The following is an 18,499-nucleotide window of genomic DNA, read 5'->3' as shown; positions in this document are numbered from 1 at the left end:
TCGCACGAACATGAAGGTATCGCTTGGTTGCATTGTTATTCTTAATTTCATCTTAGCTGTTTTCGCTGGGTCTTCAACCAGAGGACCTGTAAGTACACTTTTCTTTTTCAACATGGCGTCTATATCTTCAGTTTGGAGCAGGCTAACCTCTAACCACAACTTTTTTTAGGCTTGTAGGGCAGCTCAAAACGAGCAAAAAAGGGAGGTGGAAGGGGTAATGAAAAGTAACAGAGAACAGGAGAACGCTGTTCTCTTTCCTTTTCATTACCACTTCCACCTTCCTTTTTTGCTCGTTCGGAGCTGCGCTACAAGCTTAAAAAAAGTGATGACATATCGACTCGCCCAAACTGCCACGCTTTTGATCCTCTAACCATGTTACGCGTCATCGTATAGTAGGTCTGTCTGATAAGTAACGAGACTGGTATCTCTGACAACTTGGTTATGTGCCAAACCCTAAATTACAAGGCGCCCCTTCCTTGAAAGTAATTTTCCTGCAGTCTAAGACATAAGCGAATCCGACGCCTCCGCGCATTGCTGAGAGGATACTCATGGTATGTTGTGTGCTCATTCATGTTAATATTTCGCGCATTTGAGACATTGGAACCAGCTCGTTTGTCACATATCAGGTTAGCAAGAAGAAGTAGATCTAGTGATTGTTAAACATATTAATGTCGATGAATCCGCTCTTGAAACATAAATTGCCTGGTCATCAGGCAGCGTAACACCTCTGTCGTGAAGGCCGAATAGGTGGTGGCCTACTGAAGCTGGTAAAAAAAACAGGATAAACGAAAAAGTAAAAGCGACGAATATGGAATTAGTGTCGATTAGACGGAATTAACACCCGTTACGTTGACGACATTACACACGCACGCACACACACGCACGCACATACACACACGCACGCACATACACACACGCACGCACATACACACACGCACGCACATACACACACGCACTCACATACACACATGCACTCACATACACACATGCACTCACATACACACATGCACGCACATACACACATGCACGCACATACGCACACGCACGCACGCACAAACACGCACGCACGCGCACGCACGCACGCACGCACGCACACGCACGCACGCACACGCACGCACACACACACACACACACACACACACACACACACACACACACACACACACACACACACACACACACACACACACACACACACACACACACACACACACACACACACACACACACACACACACACAAGGGATTCGGACGCTTTTTCAGCTAGTGATCGTACATAATTAAATGACTTAGTAGTTAAAAAGTTTGTCAGATCGTATAAAAGAAACGAATAAAAATGAGAAACAGGAAGCCGAATAAAAAATGTCATCTATGGAATACTAGAATTATATCATCTGAAGGGTTAAACACGAAAGAACTGTAAGAGGAGGCCCAATAATAAAATATCGAGGGAAGAGTTTCGGATACTTGTAACTCAGCTTACATCCAAACTCAGTTCGACTAGAAGGGGGAATTATATTTATAAACTATAGCAAGGCTAATGGGGAATTCGAAGCAGACGCGGTTTGCTTTGAATCCTTTGAATCCCCAAATTTTTTTTCCAGCGCCGAGTTCTCCCGGGACTTAGGGAAACGTACCTGAAAACAGCAGCGTGACACTTTCGCCAACTTGCCAAAAGAATGTTCTATAATGGCAGTAATTGAACGCAGATGCGTTTGACTCGACAAATAAATTTTATACGATAGCGCTCCCTTCAGGTGCACATGACTTGGCTTTGCTGGCTTGCGTAGTTACAGCAGGGTAGGCTGGCAAAATGTCGCCCTGCTCGTAAAACTTACTGCAAAAGAAAGGCTCTAGAGCACTTGCGGTTGTAGTTTATTGCAAAGCCCTGTAATTAACCCACACACGTTGTATTTTGCGCGCACATTACCGAACACTGCCGCCTCTGTTTCTTCCAATATAAACGAGATGGCCTGTTTATATAAAAATTGGAGGACGCTTAAGCTTCGCCTTCAAGAGTGGAACGCGACAGCGTTCCCGTCTACCCGCCAAGGGGTGTAAGACAATGGGCTACGGCGCAGCGATCACTTGCGAGGCGCCCCGCATCGGACGCGGTGAGCGTCGAGCAACACAGCGTTCGGCGCGGCAACGAAACGTGCGCCTGAGCAAGCGGCGCACGCCTGAGCCTTAGAAACAGCTCGTTTCTAAGGCAACACCGCATTCACTAGAGGCGCTTTTGTACCGCTTTGAAGCATCGAACTCGTGGCTGAGTCATTCTACTTCCGGCTACCGTTCGGTACGGACGTCGAATGTCGCGCTCCGTAGGGGCGGTGTTTGCGGCTATGCCAAGCCGCGGAAACAGGATGCCTGCGTCCGTTGAACCGGAATACCATGTTGTTTTGCCGCCACTGCCTACAGGTTCGTGTGTTTTAAACACAGTTTTTCTTCACGGCGACGTGAAAGCGAGACCATTCCGTGTCGAAGATTTTCGCGACACCCTGGCTCATTTGAAATTGCTCCCCGCGGTGGTCGCCTTGGGGGCTTTCCAGATGAACCACGTCTGGGCGGTGACGTTCGAGAGTGCAGAGGCGACAAAGAAAATGCTGAAGTATACGGAAGTTCAAGTCAAGGAACGACGATGTTTGGTTGTGGATCCACACAACCGGGATGTCCGGGTTAAACTCCACTGGTTGCTGCACAATGTGCACGACGAAGACGTACAAGCGGCGTTTGCTCCATACGGGAAAGTCAACGACGTCCAGAAAGAGCAATGGCGTGTACCAGGCATCACGGACAAGGGGTCGTCTATGCGTACAGTGACCCTCAAGCTGAAGCCAGGGGTGCGATCGGAGATGGTTGTTCGGCGCGTTCGTTCGGTTACCGGCGCGCGCGATTGGCCTACTCCGCGCAGACGTCGCCAGCCGCGGGGCGCCGCCCCGTTTTTGGTGACGTCAAAATGACGACACGCTCCTGTCAATCATCCGCCCACCGCGCATTTCGTCCGAACGCGACGGGAGTTGAGAAGTTTGGAGCGATCATACGGCTTCGCATGGCGCGTCTGGTGGATTGGATTGGATCCAACAGGCGGCCTTTTCGGCTGCGGAATGGCACGTTTGAATCCAATCCAGTTTAATTCTAGAAAATGGCGCTTCCGTTGGAAACTTAGGTTGTTGCGCTGGCTTTTCTAGAGGAAGGAGGAGAGTGGGTGGCGGTGCGGAACGCGTTTGAAGAAATGGCAGAAAGTGAATTCCGGCGTCGTTTTTGTTTCTCGAAACAAATAATTCGTTGGCTGTACGGAGAAGTCGACAAGATCATCGGTGCCAGCGAGCCACTGGGATGTTGTCGCTGCCTCTTGAAAAGTGCGCCACTCTTCCCGTCGTTTTTTTTTCTTTTTCCTTCTCGCTGTGCGCGACACCACCTAGGGACGACGCAAAGAACCTAATAGTTATAAATTGCAGTAGTCACACGTACTACTATTTGAAAACGTGTTTGGGCTTGAGAAGAAAAAATACATTTTTTAAAATAAAGATTTCATTCAATTGGAAGACGAGAAACATTTGGCTTTGTAGTATACTGTTTGCAAGCAGACGACAAACGACGGAGGTAAACTTCCGGGGAGGTCACCGCTTCCTGATTGGCTGCTCTCTCCGCCCCGCTGTCACAAATTTTGCATACTGCAACTTTGTGACGTTGCAGCAACTGAACAGAACGCGTATCGAACAAAATATCTCCGATCGCGCCCCAGGCGTGACACTTGACGATCTACCGCATCAGCTACGAGTGGCAGGCATAATGGCGCTAGTGGTCGTGCCAGGTCGTGCTCCACTGTGTCTTCGGTGCAACCGTACGGGGCACATCAGGCGCGAGTGCCGCGTGCCACGTTGCTCTGTGTGTCAACGCTTCGGCCACGAAGAAAGTCAGTGCGTGCGCACGTATGCAAACGTTGCGGGGCCATCGAGAAGTGAGGAAGTCGTCAACGAGCACCTCATGGACGAAGTCGACGCAGAGGAAAGTGCCAGTGCGTCGAGACCATCTCTGGCGCCACTTTCAAAGAAAGACCCAGCCACAAATTCTACGAAACGAGATGTAGAGCAGGTTGCGAGTGAAGCCATACCGACATCTGGCAAGACTACATCAGCTAAGGACGCTGAAACAAGTAATGACACAAGTACAAGCAAGCAACCCTCCGTAGCAACGAGTGAGGACGATTCAAGCGTAATGGACACTACGGAAACCAGCAAAGCAGCGGCAGCGGCCAAAAGAACGCACGAAGAAAGTACCGGCGAAGAGCAGAATGCGAGCACTCAGAGTGCGGGCGAACCACCTGCGAAGACAGCAACTGGTCGGAGGCCAACCTTTAGACCAACGCCAACCATACCGCCGGACAGAAAGGCGGCGGCGACGCAGCGGACTTAACAGGTCGTGCGTTCGCGTGTTTTTGCCCGTGCCGGGGGGGTGGGGGTGGGGAGGGGGGGTGGAAAATGCTGCTACTTCTGATCTGCCGATGGAAGACCAGTCAACAGTGCAGGCTGAACGCAGACTCGCCACGGTAATGTGAGTGATCCTTCGTCACTGACGGGAGCTGCAAATTTATTGGTATCTATCGACCTTGATCTCTTCACCGTAGAAATGGCGATACGCATTGAAACACCCTTGCGCGTAGGCACGATTAACGTGCGGGGACTTACAGCAAAGAAGAAGCAGTACCAGCTTAATCGCCTGTTCATCGAAAATAATCTGGACATTATTGCTGTACAAGAGACAAAGATAGAAACTGAGGAAGGGACCGAACGCCTAGTCCAAACGTTCATGTCTAGATATTATGTGTGCGTTTCTCATGCTGTTGGTAGAGCAGGGGGCTGTGTGCTCTTTCTACGCAATAATATTGGTATAAATGTGGAAAATGTATTTAGTGATGATTCCGGGCGTATTATATTGTGCGATTTTATTTTTTGCAATCTCAAGTTCCGCGCTATCTGTGTTTACGCGCCGAATAGAATAGCCTAGCGCAGGGTTTTTTTTTTTTGAAAGCGTGGAATGTCACTTGAAGTGTGAGAGAACCATGGTCACGATGGGAGATTTCAACTGTGTCTGCAAAGTGGAAGAGAGAGCCCGTAATCTGTCTCGTCTCGAAGGCAGTGCGCTCCTCTTGGCAGCACTCGTTGAAGAACATAATTTAGAGGATATAGGCGAGGTTTTAGCCTATAATGATACACCTCGGTTCACTCATTTTCGAGGGGACAGCCATGCCAGACTGGATCGTGTCTATGTTTCTGGGGAAGCGTTGCCATTGTGCAGTGATTATGAAGTCAAACATGTTTATTTTAGCGACCACAGTTTGGTCCGTTTTTCGCTTGGTCCAAAGAAGCCGTCAAGCTTCAACTGGGGTCTTTGGAAATTCAATGAAAAATTGCTGCAGGACGAAATATTTATAAAAAAAATTCAAGATAGCATTCAAGAGCTGTTATCGGGTGTTCACAGTGACTGCACGGAAAGGTGGGAGTGTTTTAAGCAAGAAACAAACTTAATAGCCATAGAAAGGTCCAGCGTTCTACACCACCAAGAAAAAAGAAAGGAAATAGAACTACAAAGTGAGCTCAACTTTTATTTAAACATGGAAAGCATCCGTCCTGGTTGTTTCGCTAAAGAAATAAAGCGAACGAAAGCACAGTTGGAACTTGTCGATAAGGAAAAATATTGGGGCGCAATCATTCGCGCACGCGCAGAACATCTATGGTGCGGAGAACAACCTACAAAGCGCTCGTTTTCGGATGAAAAAAGTTATGCCACACGAAAGGAGATAAATGCGATAACATACGTTATAAGAAAACCATCCAACTTGCCTTTGTAGAATATTACAGCGAACTCTTAGGACATGAAACGCAATACGAACAGGGGTTCGAAAATGAATTCTTACACCTTTTGCCAAGTCTAGACGATGAACAACGAAATAGATTAGAAATGCCAATAAGCATCAAGGAAATAGAGCAGGCTATAGATGACCTGAGCCCTGGGAAAACTCCAGGACCTGATGGACTGAGTGGATCATTCTATAAAGCTTTCAAAACAGATATAGCTGCAGCTCTTTATTACGTTATCACAGAAGCCTATGAAAAGCGGGTACTGCCACCGTCGCTTCGCGAGAGTCATATTGTCCTGATACCCAAAACTACCGATCCCTCATCACTCCTATCCGTGCGAGCCTACCGACCAATCAGCTTAACAAACTCAGACTATAAGATATACACTAAAGTTTTGGGCAGAAGGCTACAGAGTATAATAACACGATTGATAGGGCCACATCAAACATGTGGCATTAAGGGGAGGTCAATAACTACAAACGTACACGTAGCAAGAACAGTACTTGAGCATTGTGACGACTTTTCTGGTAGGGTGGCCATGTTACAATTGGACCTAGAAAAAGCGTTCGATAGAGTGACACACACAATTCTTTTCAATGTTTTGGAGCACGTGAATGTTGGAACAATCTTAACAGAAGGGATCAGAATGTGCTATGCAGGCGTTTCCACAAAGGTAATCGTTGATAGAACACTCTCTCCCAGCATTGCCGTCAGGTCTTCCGTAAGACAGGGATGTGGTTTATCGCCTCTACTGTTTGCCTTATATCTCGAGCCACTGTGTCTAAAGATAATAAAAGAGAGCCATGTCCGGGGTTTTAGGGTCAGTTACAGTGAGGTAAAATTGTTAGCATACGCGGATGACGTCGCTGTTTTTGTGATGACAAGCAAAGTGTAAGCAATACCGTTAATGTTGTGACAAAGTATTGTAAAATGACGGGGAGTGCGATTAATTGGGGCAAGTCGATTGGGATATGGTATGGACAATGGGAAGACACGCCTTCACTTTTAAAAAAAAAAATGCAGTGGACGAATACGCCTACCAAGTACCTTGGGGTACCTCTGCAACACCACCAGGACACCAAAGATTATTGGCGAGGAGAGGTCGCAGAAATTAAGGCGAAAACCGCAAGGCTGGGTGGGAGAGAACTATCAATATTCGCAAAAGCAACAATGTGTAATGCGTTTTTAGTGGCCAAAATTTGGTATGTTTTACAAGCATTGTGCGCATCAAGAGTCAGCATACAAAGAATACACCGGCAGTTTGCCATCTTCATTTGGGGTTCCGTATGGGAGCGCTCTAGTCGCACTAATTTGTTCAAAACAGTGAAAAGTGGAGGCCTAGGGTTGGTTCATCTCTTTTTAAGACAAGTCGTGTCGAGATTTTTGTTCCTACGTGATCAGAAGGATACATTCTTGTGCACAGTCCTTCAAAGACGTTTGAGCCACGCGTTGCCTCAATTCGTTGTGTCCTCCGATTACAGCACAGGACCTAGGCCCAGAGGCTTCCTGCGAGAAGTCGTATTGGCCTTTGACTTCCTACATACGCGCTTTTCATTGAATTACCTTGCATCTGTTAAATGGAAAAGACTGTACAAAGATTTACTTGATGTATCATTGCCTGTGCCTGTCTATCGTTCAATGTACCGCGTTGAATCCAGAGGAGGAAATGTGCTAAAGCGAGTGAAGCGGATGCCGATACGGTCATCCGCAAAAACCTTTTTCTTCCATTTACACAGTGGAACGCTCCCAGTGAAGTCATGGCTAAGAGAAAGGGGAATCTTTGTGCCGTGGTCTGTAAACTGCTCAAGATGCAGGCAACCAGAGACGATTGAGCATATCTTTCTTGATTGTTCAGATGCAATGTTCTTGTGGGACATCCTACAAAGAACGTTGAAAAAGGAATTACCGATAACACCGTACGGCATCCGCTTCTTGCCAACTGAGAACGCAGATATGCCATGTGACTTGTTTATGGCAATATGTTTCATAGCCTGTGGAAAACAAGAATGGATGAGCGTCATGAGAGGCTTGTTATTCATCCTGCGAGAGAGCATTTCATTGAAAGCGTGCTATATCTGCGTGAAGCTTATAAAACGAGAACAGAACCACCCGAATGGATGCTTATATTGGATGAACTGGCGGTAATCAAGTGTTTTTAACTATTCGCAAGGGCCCAAGACGGTCATTGCTTTTACATTATGAAGTGTATCTGTTGATGCCGTATGTGTACGTCGAAGACCGGCAATAAAGAAAAAAAAAACTCGTGGCTGAGTGGTAGCGTCTCCGTCTCACACTCCGGAGACCCTGGTTCGATTCTCACCCAGCCCATCTTGCAAGTTGTTTTTTATTCATGAAGTGCCTGCCGGGATTTATCGCTCACGGCCAACGCCGCCGACACCGACGCCGACGACACCGGCTTTTCTGCGACACGAGCTCCTTAACGCTGTCGCGTTAAAATATAATTATAATATTGCGCAGCGATCACATACATATATCCCCGCCGTGGTTGCTCAGTGGCTGTGGTGTTGGGCTGCTGAGCCCGAGGTCGCGGGATCAAATCCCGGCCACGGCGGCCGCATTTTGACGGGGGCGAAATGCGAAAACACCCGTGTACTTAGATTTAGGTGCACGTTAAAGAACCCCAGGTGGTCGAAATTTCCGGAGCCCTACACTACGGCGTGCCTCATAATCAGAAAGTGTTTTTGGCACGTAAAACCCCATTATTAAATCACATACATATATGTCAGGCGAAAGAGCGTTTCATTCTCTTATAGATCGAACAAAAAAAAATACCTAAAGACGTCACCCCTGAAAGGGAACTAGCGGACTTTCAGTGCATGGTCGCGTCTGATCGACGTATAAGTAGGCGACTTACTATAACTTTCTCTATCAATACCTGTTTTTAATAATAAACAGCGCGAAAAAAAAATTCTACCTGAGATTTTTTCGGTGGTGTTTTAAGGCTTGCCGCGATAATTTAATTTTGCTTTCTGTCATGTTCGATTTTCTACTATAGTTATAAAGAACTAACCTAGTTGCCCTATTCTGCACCCTTTCAAGCTGTTCTCTGAGATCGGCAGTGTACGAATCCCCATAGATACAGCGTACCGTAATCAAGTAAACTACGACTATAAGTGAAATACAATTGCTATTTTAATTTATCCGTTAAATGGCTGAAATTACGGCTCAGGAAACCCAGTGGATCGACCTATTGCCTTATTCCTAATATGCGTGATGTACGTGTTCCATTTAATAACGAAAATAATAACGATTTCAGAAGGCATTCTAGCGTTGACTGGGAGTTATCTGGGGAAGATTTAAGAAGGCGTTCCTGAATTCCTTATTACTTCTATTATTACATGTCCGCGCACGCCGCCCCTCACCACGCATGTAGAGCACAAATGGCAATGTGGAAAAATTGCTGTTGCTGTATTCCTCGATATTAAGCAATCTTACGATAGAGCAAGTCCCATCCATGTCCTACGCAGACTGCTTCAGCTAGGCAATATCTGGCCGGTCTTTGCGTTGAATTGTAGATATTCTAAGGGAAGGAAATGTCCTCATTCGAACAGCTGACACTGACAGCAAGGAATAGAACGTGAAACACCGTGTTCCGCAAGGAAGTGTGTCAAGCACTTTACTGTTTAATTACACTCTGTCTCAGTTTTGTGCTGGGCTCTGCCTGCCTCTTTGAGCTAATTAGTTTCTGCAGAGCATCCGTGCATATGCATTTCAAGCTCAACCATCTTTGTCATAGAGCAGAGAGAGAGAGAGAGAGAGAGAAAGCAAGGGTAGGAAAGGCAGGGAGGTGAACCAGAACAGCATCCGGTTTGCTACCCTACACTGGGGGTGGGGGAAAGGGGAATAGAAAGAGGAAGAAAGGGAGAGAGTAAGTACTGAGTACGTGTGGGAGGGACAGCGTACACAATGACACTATACACTTCAAGTACCGCACTAGTGCACGAATCGCTTTTCGAGCCAGTGACGGTTGTGGCCACGGTCCGAGTAGTCATCGAGCAGAATCTGAAATACGGCCTAGAGGCCATCAGTAAAGCTTTAGCTCGTCAAGACGCGACTCTCTGGCATGAAAATACCTCTGTTCTTCCGTTCACACACACACACACACACAAAAAAAAACTCCTGAAAAAAAAAGTTAAGTCATAGATGGGAAAGCTCTGAATCGTCTACGGCGTCACAACACTGAGCTCTCTCGCTGTGCTGCTGTCGCTCGGACTGAGGTTCGAAGCTGAAGTTCCTCGAAAAGAAGGAAAAGGCCTAGTCCTGTTTACGGAACGCCGAGCTACGCAAGCTGTTGTGGTCTCTTCTCGCGGAGTAGGCACAAATACAGGCACGTGATTCAAAGTATAAGGTGCATTATCCTCTCTCTTACGATGAGATTGCTTCTCTGCGCGGTGCCTCTGTGGGGGTTGAATCGATCGTCCTTGGTCTTTTCCTTCGATATGACGAGCTCTCTATTTTTTTTTCAGGAGACGCTGTACGAAGTTGAAGAATGTTTCGTAATGAATTCACTTATGTTCGCGTAGATGGTCTTTGTTTATTCGGTAAAGAAGCGCAATGATTTCTCACGTTTATTCGACACGATACGGGTAACTTCGTGAGATACTAATATTTCAATGTATAAAATTTGGATATCGTTTTTTTTTTGTGTGTGTGTAGAAAAAAGTTGACCGTAGGCGCATATATGAACCCGATTGGTTTCTTCCACATACACTGCACATGGCGAATCTTCCAACAGATCTATGAGGCAAGAACTTGCAGCAGTGACATCAACTGCGGTAACCTCTCGGCATTATGTTGCGTGATACAAAGCAATGGTCAACAAGTCGGAGAGTGCGAACCGAAACCTGGACTCGGGGAAGCGTGCTCGACAGCAGTATCCTCGAACAGGAAACCCAACGCGGTTAACCTTCTTCACAAATACGGCTGCCCCTGCCGACCACGTAAGTGTACTGAATGTATTGTTTTTTACCCAAAGGTGCAGTTATATTCGGCACCAAGTCAGCGATTAGCACACAAACTATTCTCAGTTCACTATCTTCCTATCACCTTGTCTAAAGTTATAATTAGCGGACGCTCGAGCTTCAACATAATATGGTGTTATATGTGCCGATAGCACTAGCGGTTAACCGTGAGATGAAGGTTCGGAATGCATTCTGGTACATCTACACTCTGCTAAATATGGCTTCTAAATATTCTGTCCGTGACGGTCTCTTCTACAAAGCATGGTTCTTAAAAATATGTAAGGCTATGTAGCGTCTCAGCAGTATTTTCGCTAAAGTAACGCTTTCCGCACAAATGGTTGTAGATCATGCCAAAGTAAAACGTGACAATGAGAATACAAAACCTGAAGGCGCATTTCTTGTTCTTTAGTGTTTGCGACAACGGGGTATCTATTTCAAAGACTCTTAGGCTTTGTGAGCTTAGCTCGCACTCGATTACGCCGCGGACATCCATTGCAACTTTGACTGGATGTAACTTCGATTGGCCGCTACCGACATGTGTCTCGACTGCAGTTAGCATGCCCACATAACTAGGGTATGTTTGCGTTTGCCGGTTTGGTGAAGCGGCCGCAATGCTTGAGCGATATGCAACCGTGCTGAATTAAAAATAAAAAGACAGGGTCTCTTAAGGTCTCTCCTAAGAGGGGAACGGTGAAAGCTTACTCTTCCTCCTCTTATCATTCCCCTTTCTTCTTGCCTCTGCTTTCTTTTAGTCATTACTGCTCACTGCTAAGCATCTTTAGTCGTCTGTAATCAGTTGTGGTCATTACAAGCCGTTGGTAGACATGTTGGTGATATCATAGTCATTAGTACTCATTACAAGTTATTTCACTCATTATTAGTCATTACTGCTCAATAATAAGCACCTTTAGTCACTTGTAATCAATTGTGGTCATTACAAGCCGTCGTTAGACATATTTGTGATTTCGTAGTCATTAGTAATCATGTCAGTCATTACTACTAATTACTAGACATTTCTAGTCATTTCTAATCAATTGTGGTAAATAAAAGCCGTCGTTAGACATAGTAGTAATTTTGTAGTCATTAATAGTCATTACAAGTCATTAGTAGTCATTCTTAGTCATTACTAGTTATTATTAACCTCTACCAATTTCTATTATAACGTTATAATTCACTAACCGTGACTATCAATCATTTGTCATTCTTTAATCAGTCTTTAATGTCTCCATAAGGCGTGATGACGCTTTTACGGACACTCCGGCGGTCAGGTCTGCTTGCAGAAACTTCACCATGAGGCTAGAAAGGTTTTCGCCTTAATAAATAGTTTTGAAATTTAATAATAAACCTCAAGTTTGGTTAAATTGGTTATTTTTGGCATCATGCTTATGTTGCGTGTTTGAGGCCGTTCTTTACATGTTGATTCTGCGGAATTGTATTAATATCTGGCCACGAGTGCATTCCTCGCCGTTATTCAAAGTCAGCCCATTGTCTCTCGTCAGAAAATGTTTTCGGGTTGTTTCGGACACACTTAAGCTGGTCAGAAGCCTGGTGGTCAGCCGAGTGGCATACAGCCTCCCCTACTACAGTCCCATCAAGCGTGAGGTACAACAAGCGGACGCGATTCTACGCAAAGCCTACAAAACAGCACTCCACCTTCCCCCACAACACATAAACCGAAAAGCTCCTAGCCTTAGGACTAGACAACACCTTCGAGGAATTGAGAGAGGCGCAACTAGTCTCCCAACTGCGCCGACTACAGCAGACCCCATCTGGCAGGGAGCTCCTGAAGAAACTAGGCTGCGCCGATCAACTTCAAGAGATACAGAGGACCGAAACGATTCCGGACGAGTATCGCAACACACTAAAAGTAGCACCCATACCCCGGAACATGGATCCCAACGTGCACAAAGCACGCAGGGAGGCGAGGGCTGAATACCTACAAAAGACACTAGCACCCCAAGAAACGACGGTATACGTGGACGCAGCCACGTACGCCAGAGCAGCGGGGCAGAGCAACAGCAACGCGGTAGCAACGGTGATTGATTCGAACCTACGCGAGATCGCCAGCGCATCACTACAAGGCTGTACGATAGTCGAGGATGAAGAAGCGGCCGTCGCTCTAGCGGCAGCGGAGGGATATCGGTCTAAACGGTCTCTAACAATCCTTACAGACTCACAAACGCTATGGTGTTAGGCTGCTGAGCACAAGGTCGCGGGATCGAATCGCGGGGCGTCGCGGGTCGCGGCGGCCGCATTTCGATGGGGGCGAAATGCTAAAACACCCGTGTACTTAGATTTAGGTGCACGTTAAAGAACCCCAGGTGGTCGAACTTTCCGGAGTCCTCCACTACGACGTGCCTCATAATCAGAAAGTGGTTTTGGCACGTAAAACACCTTAATTTAAATATTTTTTTAGACTTACAAACGGCGTGCCGCAACTACCTACGCGGCAGAATAGGGCACGGAGCGCTCCGCATACTCCGCTCCGGAGTCCACATAACGCAACGACAAACAAAAGAAGTGTATTATTTGTATTATCGCAACAACTAATAAAATTTATTTGTGCGAACTCACCATGTTGATGCAAGTGATTTCTGAGCAGCCGGCAGCGATAACAAAGAGATAATCAAGTAATGGAAGCTTCTAATTAGGCATGCGATAGTATGGATGCCGGGACACACGGGAGTAGCAGGGAAGCAAGAGGCGGACAGGATAGCTCGACGGTACACTCATCACCGAGCATCCAACGTAGGCGACCTCGAGGGGACCTAACCTGTACCCCAAGACTATTCGGCGATACTAAATTACTACAAGGGCTGCAGAAGGTGCTATCCACCACCGCACAACTCCCTTAGCAGAGAGGACTCTGTCGCGTGGAGGCAGCTACAAACGGGCTTGTACCCGAACCTAAACGTACTCAGCAAAATGTATCCTGCACAACGCAATGACATATGCCCCTGGTGCCACGAGACACCCACGCTGTATCACATAACGTGGGCATGCCAGAAGATAGACGTGGTACCCGTTATACCAAACCCGAGTGCGGAGCAATGGGAACGAGCGCTCTCCAGCGATCGCCGGGTCGACCAAGAAGGTCTGATTCGGCGAGCACAACTGGCAGCAGCATCCAGTGGAGCCCTGGACCAAGGGCAACCGACCGTTGTGCAAGAAGACGGACGAAGCCATCTGAAGACCGCAGAAGACTAGCGAATCTAGAGCTCAATAAAGTTTTTCACTCACTCACTCACTCACTCACTCACTCACTCACTCACTCACTCACTCACTCACTCACTCGCTCGCTCACTCACTCACTCACTCACTCACTCACTCACTCACTCACTCACTCACTCACTCACTCACTCACTCACTCACTCACTCACTCACTCACTCACTCACTCACTCACTCACTCACTCACTCACTCACTCACTCACTCACTCACTCACTCACTCACTCACTCACTCACTCACTCACTCACTCACTCACTCACTCACTCACTCACTCACTCACTCACTCACTCACTCACTCACTCACTCACTCACTCACTCACTCACTCAATCTGGTTGTGGTTAACGTCATTGTCAGCATCATTATTGAGTATGTTAATGCAGGCAGCACTCACCGAAGCTAATAAAATGGCCGGGGAAAATGGGTGAGGCGGTCAAAATATGTTCGTTTTTTGTATTATCGCAACAACTAATAAAATTTATTTGTGCGAACTCTCCATGTTGATGCAAGTGATTTCTGAGCAGCCGGCAGCGATAACAAAGAGATAATCAAGTAATGTAAGCTTCTAAATGATAAATAAGAGTGAAGTTGTCGTACGCAATCTTTGCATACCAATTCATATGCCAAACACTGTAGATATTGATTAGCACGCCTTTTTTTAATATCATTTACTGCACCCATAGCTGCGATGGGCTCACTTCCCTACTCGTTTTGATGTCCGCCGGTGTCCATCCCTGGAATCTCAGAATGCATCAGGATAATTCCCCCGCTCCCCCCCCCCTCCCAAAAAATAAAGAACACAGAAGGAAATTCGCACTGTGGTGTCAGGATTCCAATTCTGGGCCCAGAGTTTGCGAGTCGAAGATAAAACCTAATAGTCACTCTGCCGGAGCAGCTGTCAAGAGTACTGTGCCTGGATGTGGGTTTTCTTGAGCGCTCGTTTAAAGGAGTGGCTGATGCCGCGCTCTGCTCCTTATATATCAACAAGCGCCGAGGCGAAATATTATAAGGTACGCCTGTGGCTAGAAGCGAAACGCGTTTCGGCTATTCGCATACTTGAATAGTGTATCCTAGATGAGGTCTGCCCGAATTCTTTTTTTTTTTTCAGATTAATGGGCGCTGTCGTCTTGGGCCGTTACAAGACCGATTTCTCATGTTTGTTCGCAGTCGCACCATATTAGCATGGCCATGGAACACCGACAGCATTGTACAGTTAACAATTTTGATGTTTATTCGCAGTGGCTGTAGTACCGTGTATTCAGTTATTACAGACAAAAAATGGCAGCGTTAATAGTTCAAGGTAGCAATACTTCTCCTGTGTAGGAACGTTTGAGCAATACATTCGAGGATGTAGCGGCCTGGGAAACTTCAAAGAAATCATGTCACAGTGAGGGAATTCTTTATTTTGACGAGCAAAGTCCCGAAAAATTACTGATTAAACTGCCAAAGTCGCAGTTCGTGTACGTTATTGGTTACCCGCAAAAATTATTAGGCTCGCTGCAGCAGCGCAAGTCGGCTTTCCTGTGCGATAATTCTGTCTTCGATCACCATACTGAAGGAATTGACTCGTAAATTAGGCGCAGCACTGGTACGCCAGCGCATGCGCCTATAGTCCCTGCTTGCATTTGCAGACAGTTCGATCTGCTAATGCTCTACAGGCGTTTATACGCAGGGCTTGCCGTACGTGAAGCGTCTTTATCCGTTGCGGTGAAGGACATTGACAGCGGTGAGCCTGGCACGTAGGGTACGCACCAACGAACCGAAGGCCTCCTTTGGCCGCGGAGCAGTACGATTTCCTGGCCGAGCCGGTTCGACGTACTTAAGGCATCAGCGCAAGGAAGTCGAAAACACAAGAAATGTGAAAAAACAGACGCCGCTGAACTAACAACTTTGCTTTATTGCTGACGAGCTCACATGTACAGATGAAGAATAACGGTAAGCAGAGCAATGAAAGAACATAAGAAACAGACACACACAAAAATAAGCAGTGACATCTCTGAACGATCAGGATCTAATATAGCATCTGGTCAGATTTCATTATTCCTGACTGCGCAGAAATTGAGCTTCTTTATCCAAAAACACAAGTGAAGGAGTGCTGATACAGGTGTCTTGTAGCTTTAATATACTGGAACGGATTTCGTCTTGAATATATTGAGTCGATTCAGAAAATATTTCGCAGACTATAGCGGATTTTGAATGTTGTTTCAGCGGAAGATATGAAGGAGAGAAAAGAAGCAGAACGAGAAAGCAGCACTGAGAACGAGGCATTATAATAATGATGCAGAATACGCACCTTCCAGCATGTAATAATAATAATATCTGGAGTTTTACGTGCCAAAACCACTTTCTGATTATGAGGCACGCCGTAGTGGAGGACTCCGGAAATTTTGACCACCTGGGGTTCTTTAACGTGCACCTAAATCTAAGCACACGGGTGTTTTCGCATTTCGCCCCCATCGAAATGCGGCCGCCGTGGCCGGGATTCGATCCCGCGACCTCGTGCTCAGCAGCCCAACACCATAGCCACTGAGCAACCACGGCGGGTCCTTCCAGCATGTCGGCTATAGGCCTAACACTAGAATTTGCAGGCAGACTAAAATTGAGGCATTTCTTGCAAGGTCCAGCGACGCGTACCGTGCAAGGAATTTACTTCTCAACATGTTTGCTCAGAAACAGCTTTCAGTACGGCTTCATTTAGATATAGAGGTTGCAAGAATAGGAAGATATATTCGCGCGAGTTTACTTAAAAGCAAGCAGTGGGTATTTAAGAAAGTCGCCAATCTGTCGCTATTTGCAGGGATTAGCGGCTCGTGATGTTTTTGGTAATTGCATTGAACCCTATATTCTACCTATGTAAATATTCGAGAATGTCGAATTTTTCTTGCGGATCGAATATGACCTGAACTATTCGACTCACATTAAGAATACCAAATATTAGGATAACATAATTCACGAAAACGCAAATTTTGTTGTTTAATTCCTCGGATTTTGGAGCCGTTGAGGTCTTGGTTGGCTACTTCCTTCAACGAACGTGCTCATAGCGCCTCGCACTTATGTACTTACTCATGCACGTTGTTCTTCATTGCAGCACTAGTGTGTCACCACGAGTCACCACAAGACGATTTAGGCATTTGCCAGGAGCCATGGTGGAAGAAGATCTGGGGGAATAACTAGCCTAGCCTAAAGTTTGAAGTGCACAACGTGTGGTTCAAGAATTAAAAGAACACTCTGCTCGTGCCGCCTATATTTATTGTTTTTTTTTTGGAATTGTGGTAAATAAATGTTTAATTAAAATTCATTTATAAAAGAGAAAAAAAATCCGTATTTCGATGAAATTTCCCTTTTACAGAAATTGTGCAGATACCACGCCCTGTGAGAATCGGTATAAGCGAAGCTTTGTTAAAACCGGCAACCAGGAACTGCGCATCACGATAAGATACACCCGTAGCGGATTTCGGCGAGGAACGCATCACGTAACCATCCCAAGCCACTGTGGTGAACCTCGCAGAGCAAGGCGAAGTGTTAAAATGTGTTTAAACATAGGCCGCGACATGCTCCACAAATGCTCCACGGCACAAGCTTAAGCACAAGCATTGAGTGAAATGTTTAGTAGCATAAGTACCGATGTGCGGTCATTGCTCCTGCTTAGTGGTGACATCGAGACAAACCCCTGTCCCTCTGTGGCAAAGCAGCTAAATCTTATATACGAGGATATACAGGAAATAAAAATTGGCAAAGCTGAAACTATGGCAAAGTTAGAAGCCATTGATAAAAAGCTAGAATGAATCGCCAGGCTTGAAAAGCAGGTTTGCGGTTGTCTGAAAAGGATAAGTGATCTTGAAAGGGACCTTGCCTTCACACGTAAGAAAATCAATGAACTAGAAAATAGAAGTCGGCTATCAAACTTAATCATTTATGGCGTAAAAGAGGAACAAGGTGAAGCTCCAGAAACCTGCACGAAAGAGTTTCGAAGAAAGTTTTCGGGGAAGTGCTGGACTTTAATTCCCCAGGCATCGAAAGAATACATCGCTTCGGAAACCGAAAGCCGAATAACGACGACGATAAAAGCAGATCCGTAATTCTGAAGTTACTTGATCACCGTGACAAAGTGACTGTTCTAAAGCGATGTTCTAGGCTAAAAGGATCCGGCTACTCAATCGGAGAAAATTTTTCGCGATTTATCCGGGAAGTAAGAAAGAAGTTATGGGAAAAACTAAAGCGAACCGTGATCGCAAGGAAAAGGCATTTCTAGTCTACGACAAAATCCGCATTGATGGCCGCCTTTTCGCTTTGGACAACGTTTCAAATGATATCATAGACTGCAAAAAAAAGAAAAAAAAAAGAAACGAAGAACACGTCAGCATGCGGACGCGCAGCGCTCAAAACCGCAATCAGCTACGATCATAAACATAAACGCGCGCAGCCTGGTG

The 18,499-nt window shown here is 46.2% G+C and overlaps 1 protein-coding gene and 1 long non-coding RNA gene across 2 annotated transcripts in view; both read left to right on the top strand.

The window, feature by feature from the left end:
* Nucleotides 1–17,293, top strand: part of LOC142557480 (uncharacterized) — a 272,981-nt gene extending 255,688 nt beyond the window's left edge. Inside the window, exons 16-17 of the long non-coding RNA XR_012822773.1 lie at nucleotides 10,618–10,822; nucleotides 17,158–17,293. This is a non-coding gene — a long non-coding RNA (uncharacterized LOC142557480). The remainder of the gene's footprint in view (nucleotides 1–10,617; nucleotides 10,823–17,157) is intronic.
* On the top strand, nucleotides 2,296–4,416 carry LOC142557907 (uncharacterized). Its single transcript, XM_075670110.1, has 2 exons — nucleotides 2,296–2,840; nucleotides 3,775–4,416. Exons 1-2 carry the CDS (start codon nucleotides 2,310–2,312, stop codon nucleotides 4,414–4,416), a joined length of 1,173 nt encoding a protein of 390 aa, XP_075526225.1. The 5' UTR covers nucleotides 2,296–2,309.
* Nucleotides 17,294–18,499: the final 1,206 nt, after the last annotated feature.

Source organism: Dermacentor variabilis, chromosome 9 (assembly GCF_050947875.1).
Source record: "Dermacentor variabilis isolate Ectoservices chromosome 9, ASM5094787v1, whole genome shotgun sequence".
NCBI lineage: Eukaryota > Metazoa > Arthropoda > Arachnida > Ixodida > Ixodidae > Dermacentor > Dermacentor variabilis.
The sequence above is the reverse complement of the archived record's forward strand: the minus strand, read 5'-3'. Positions and strand labels throughout refer to the sequence as shown.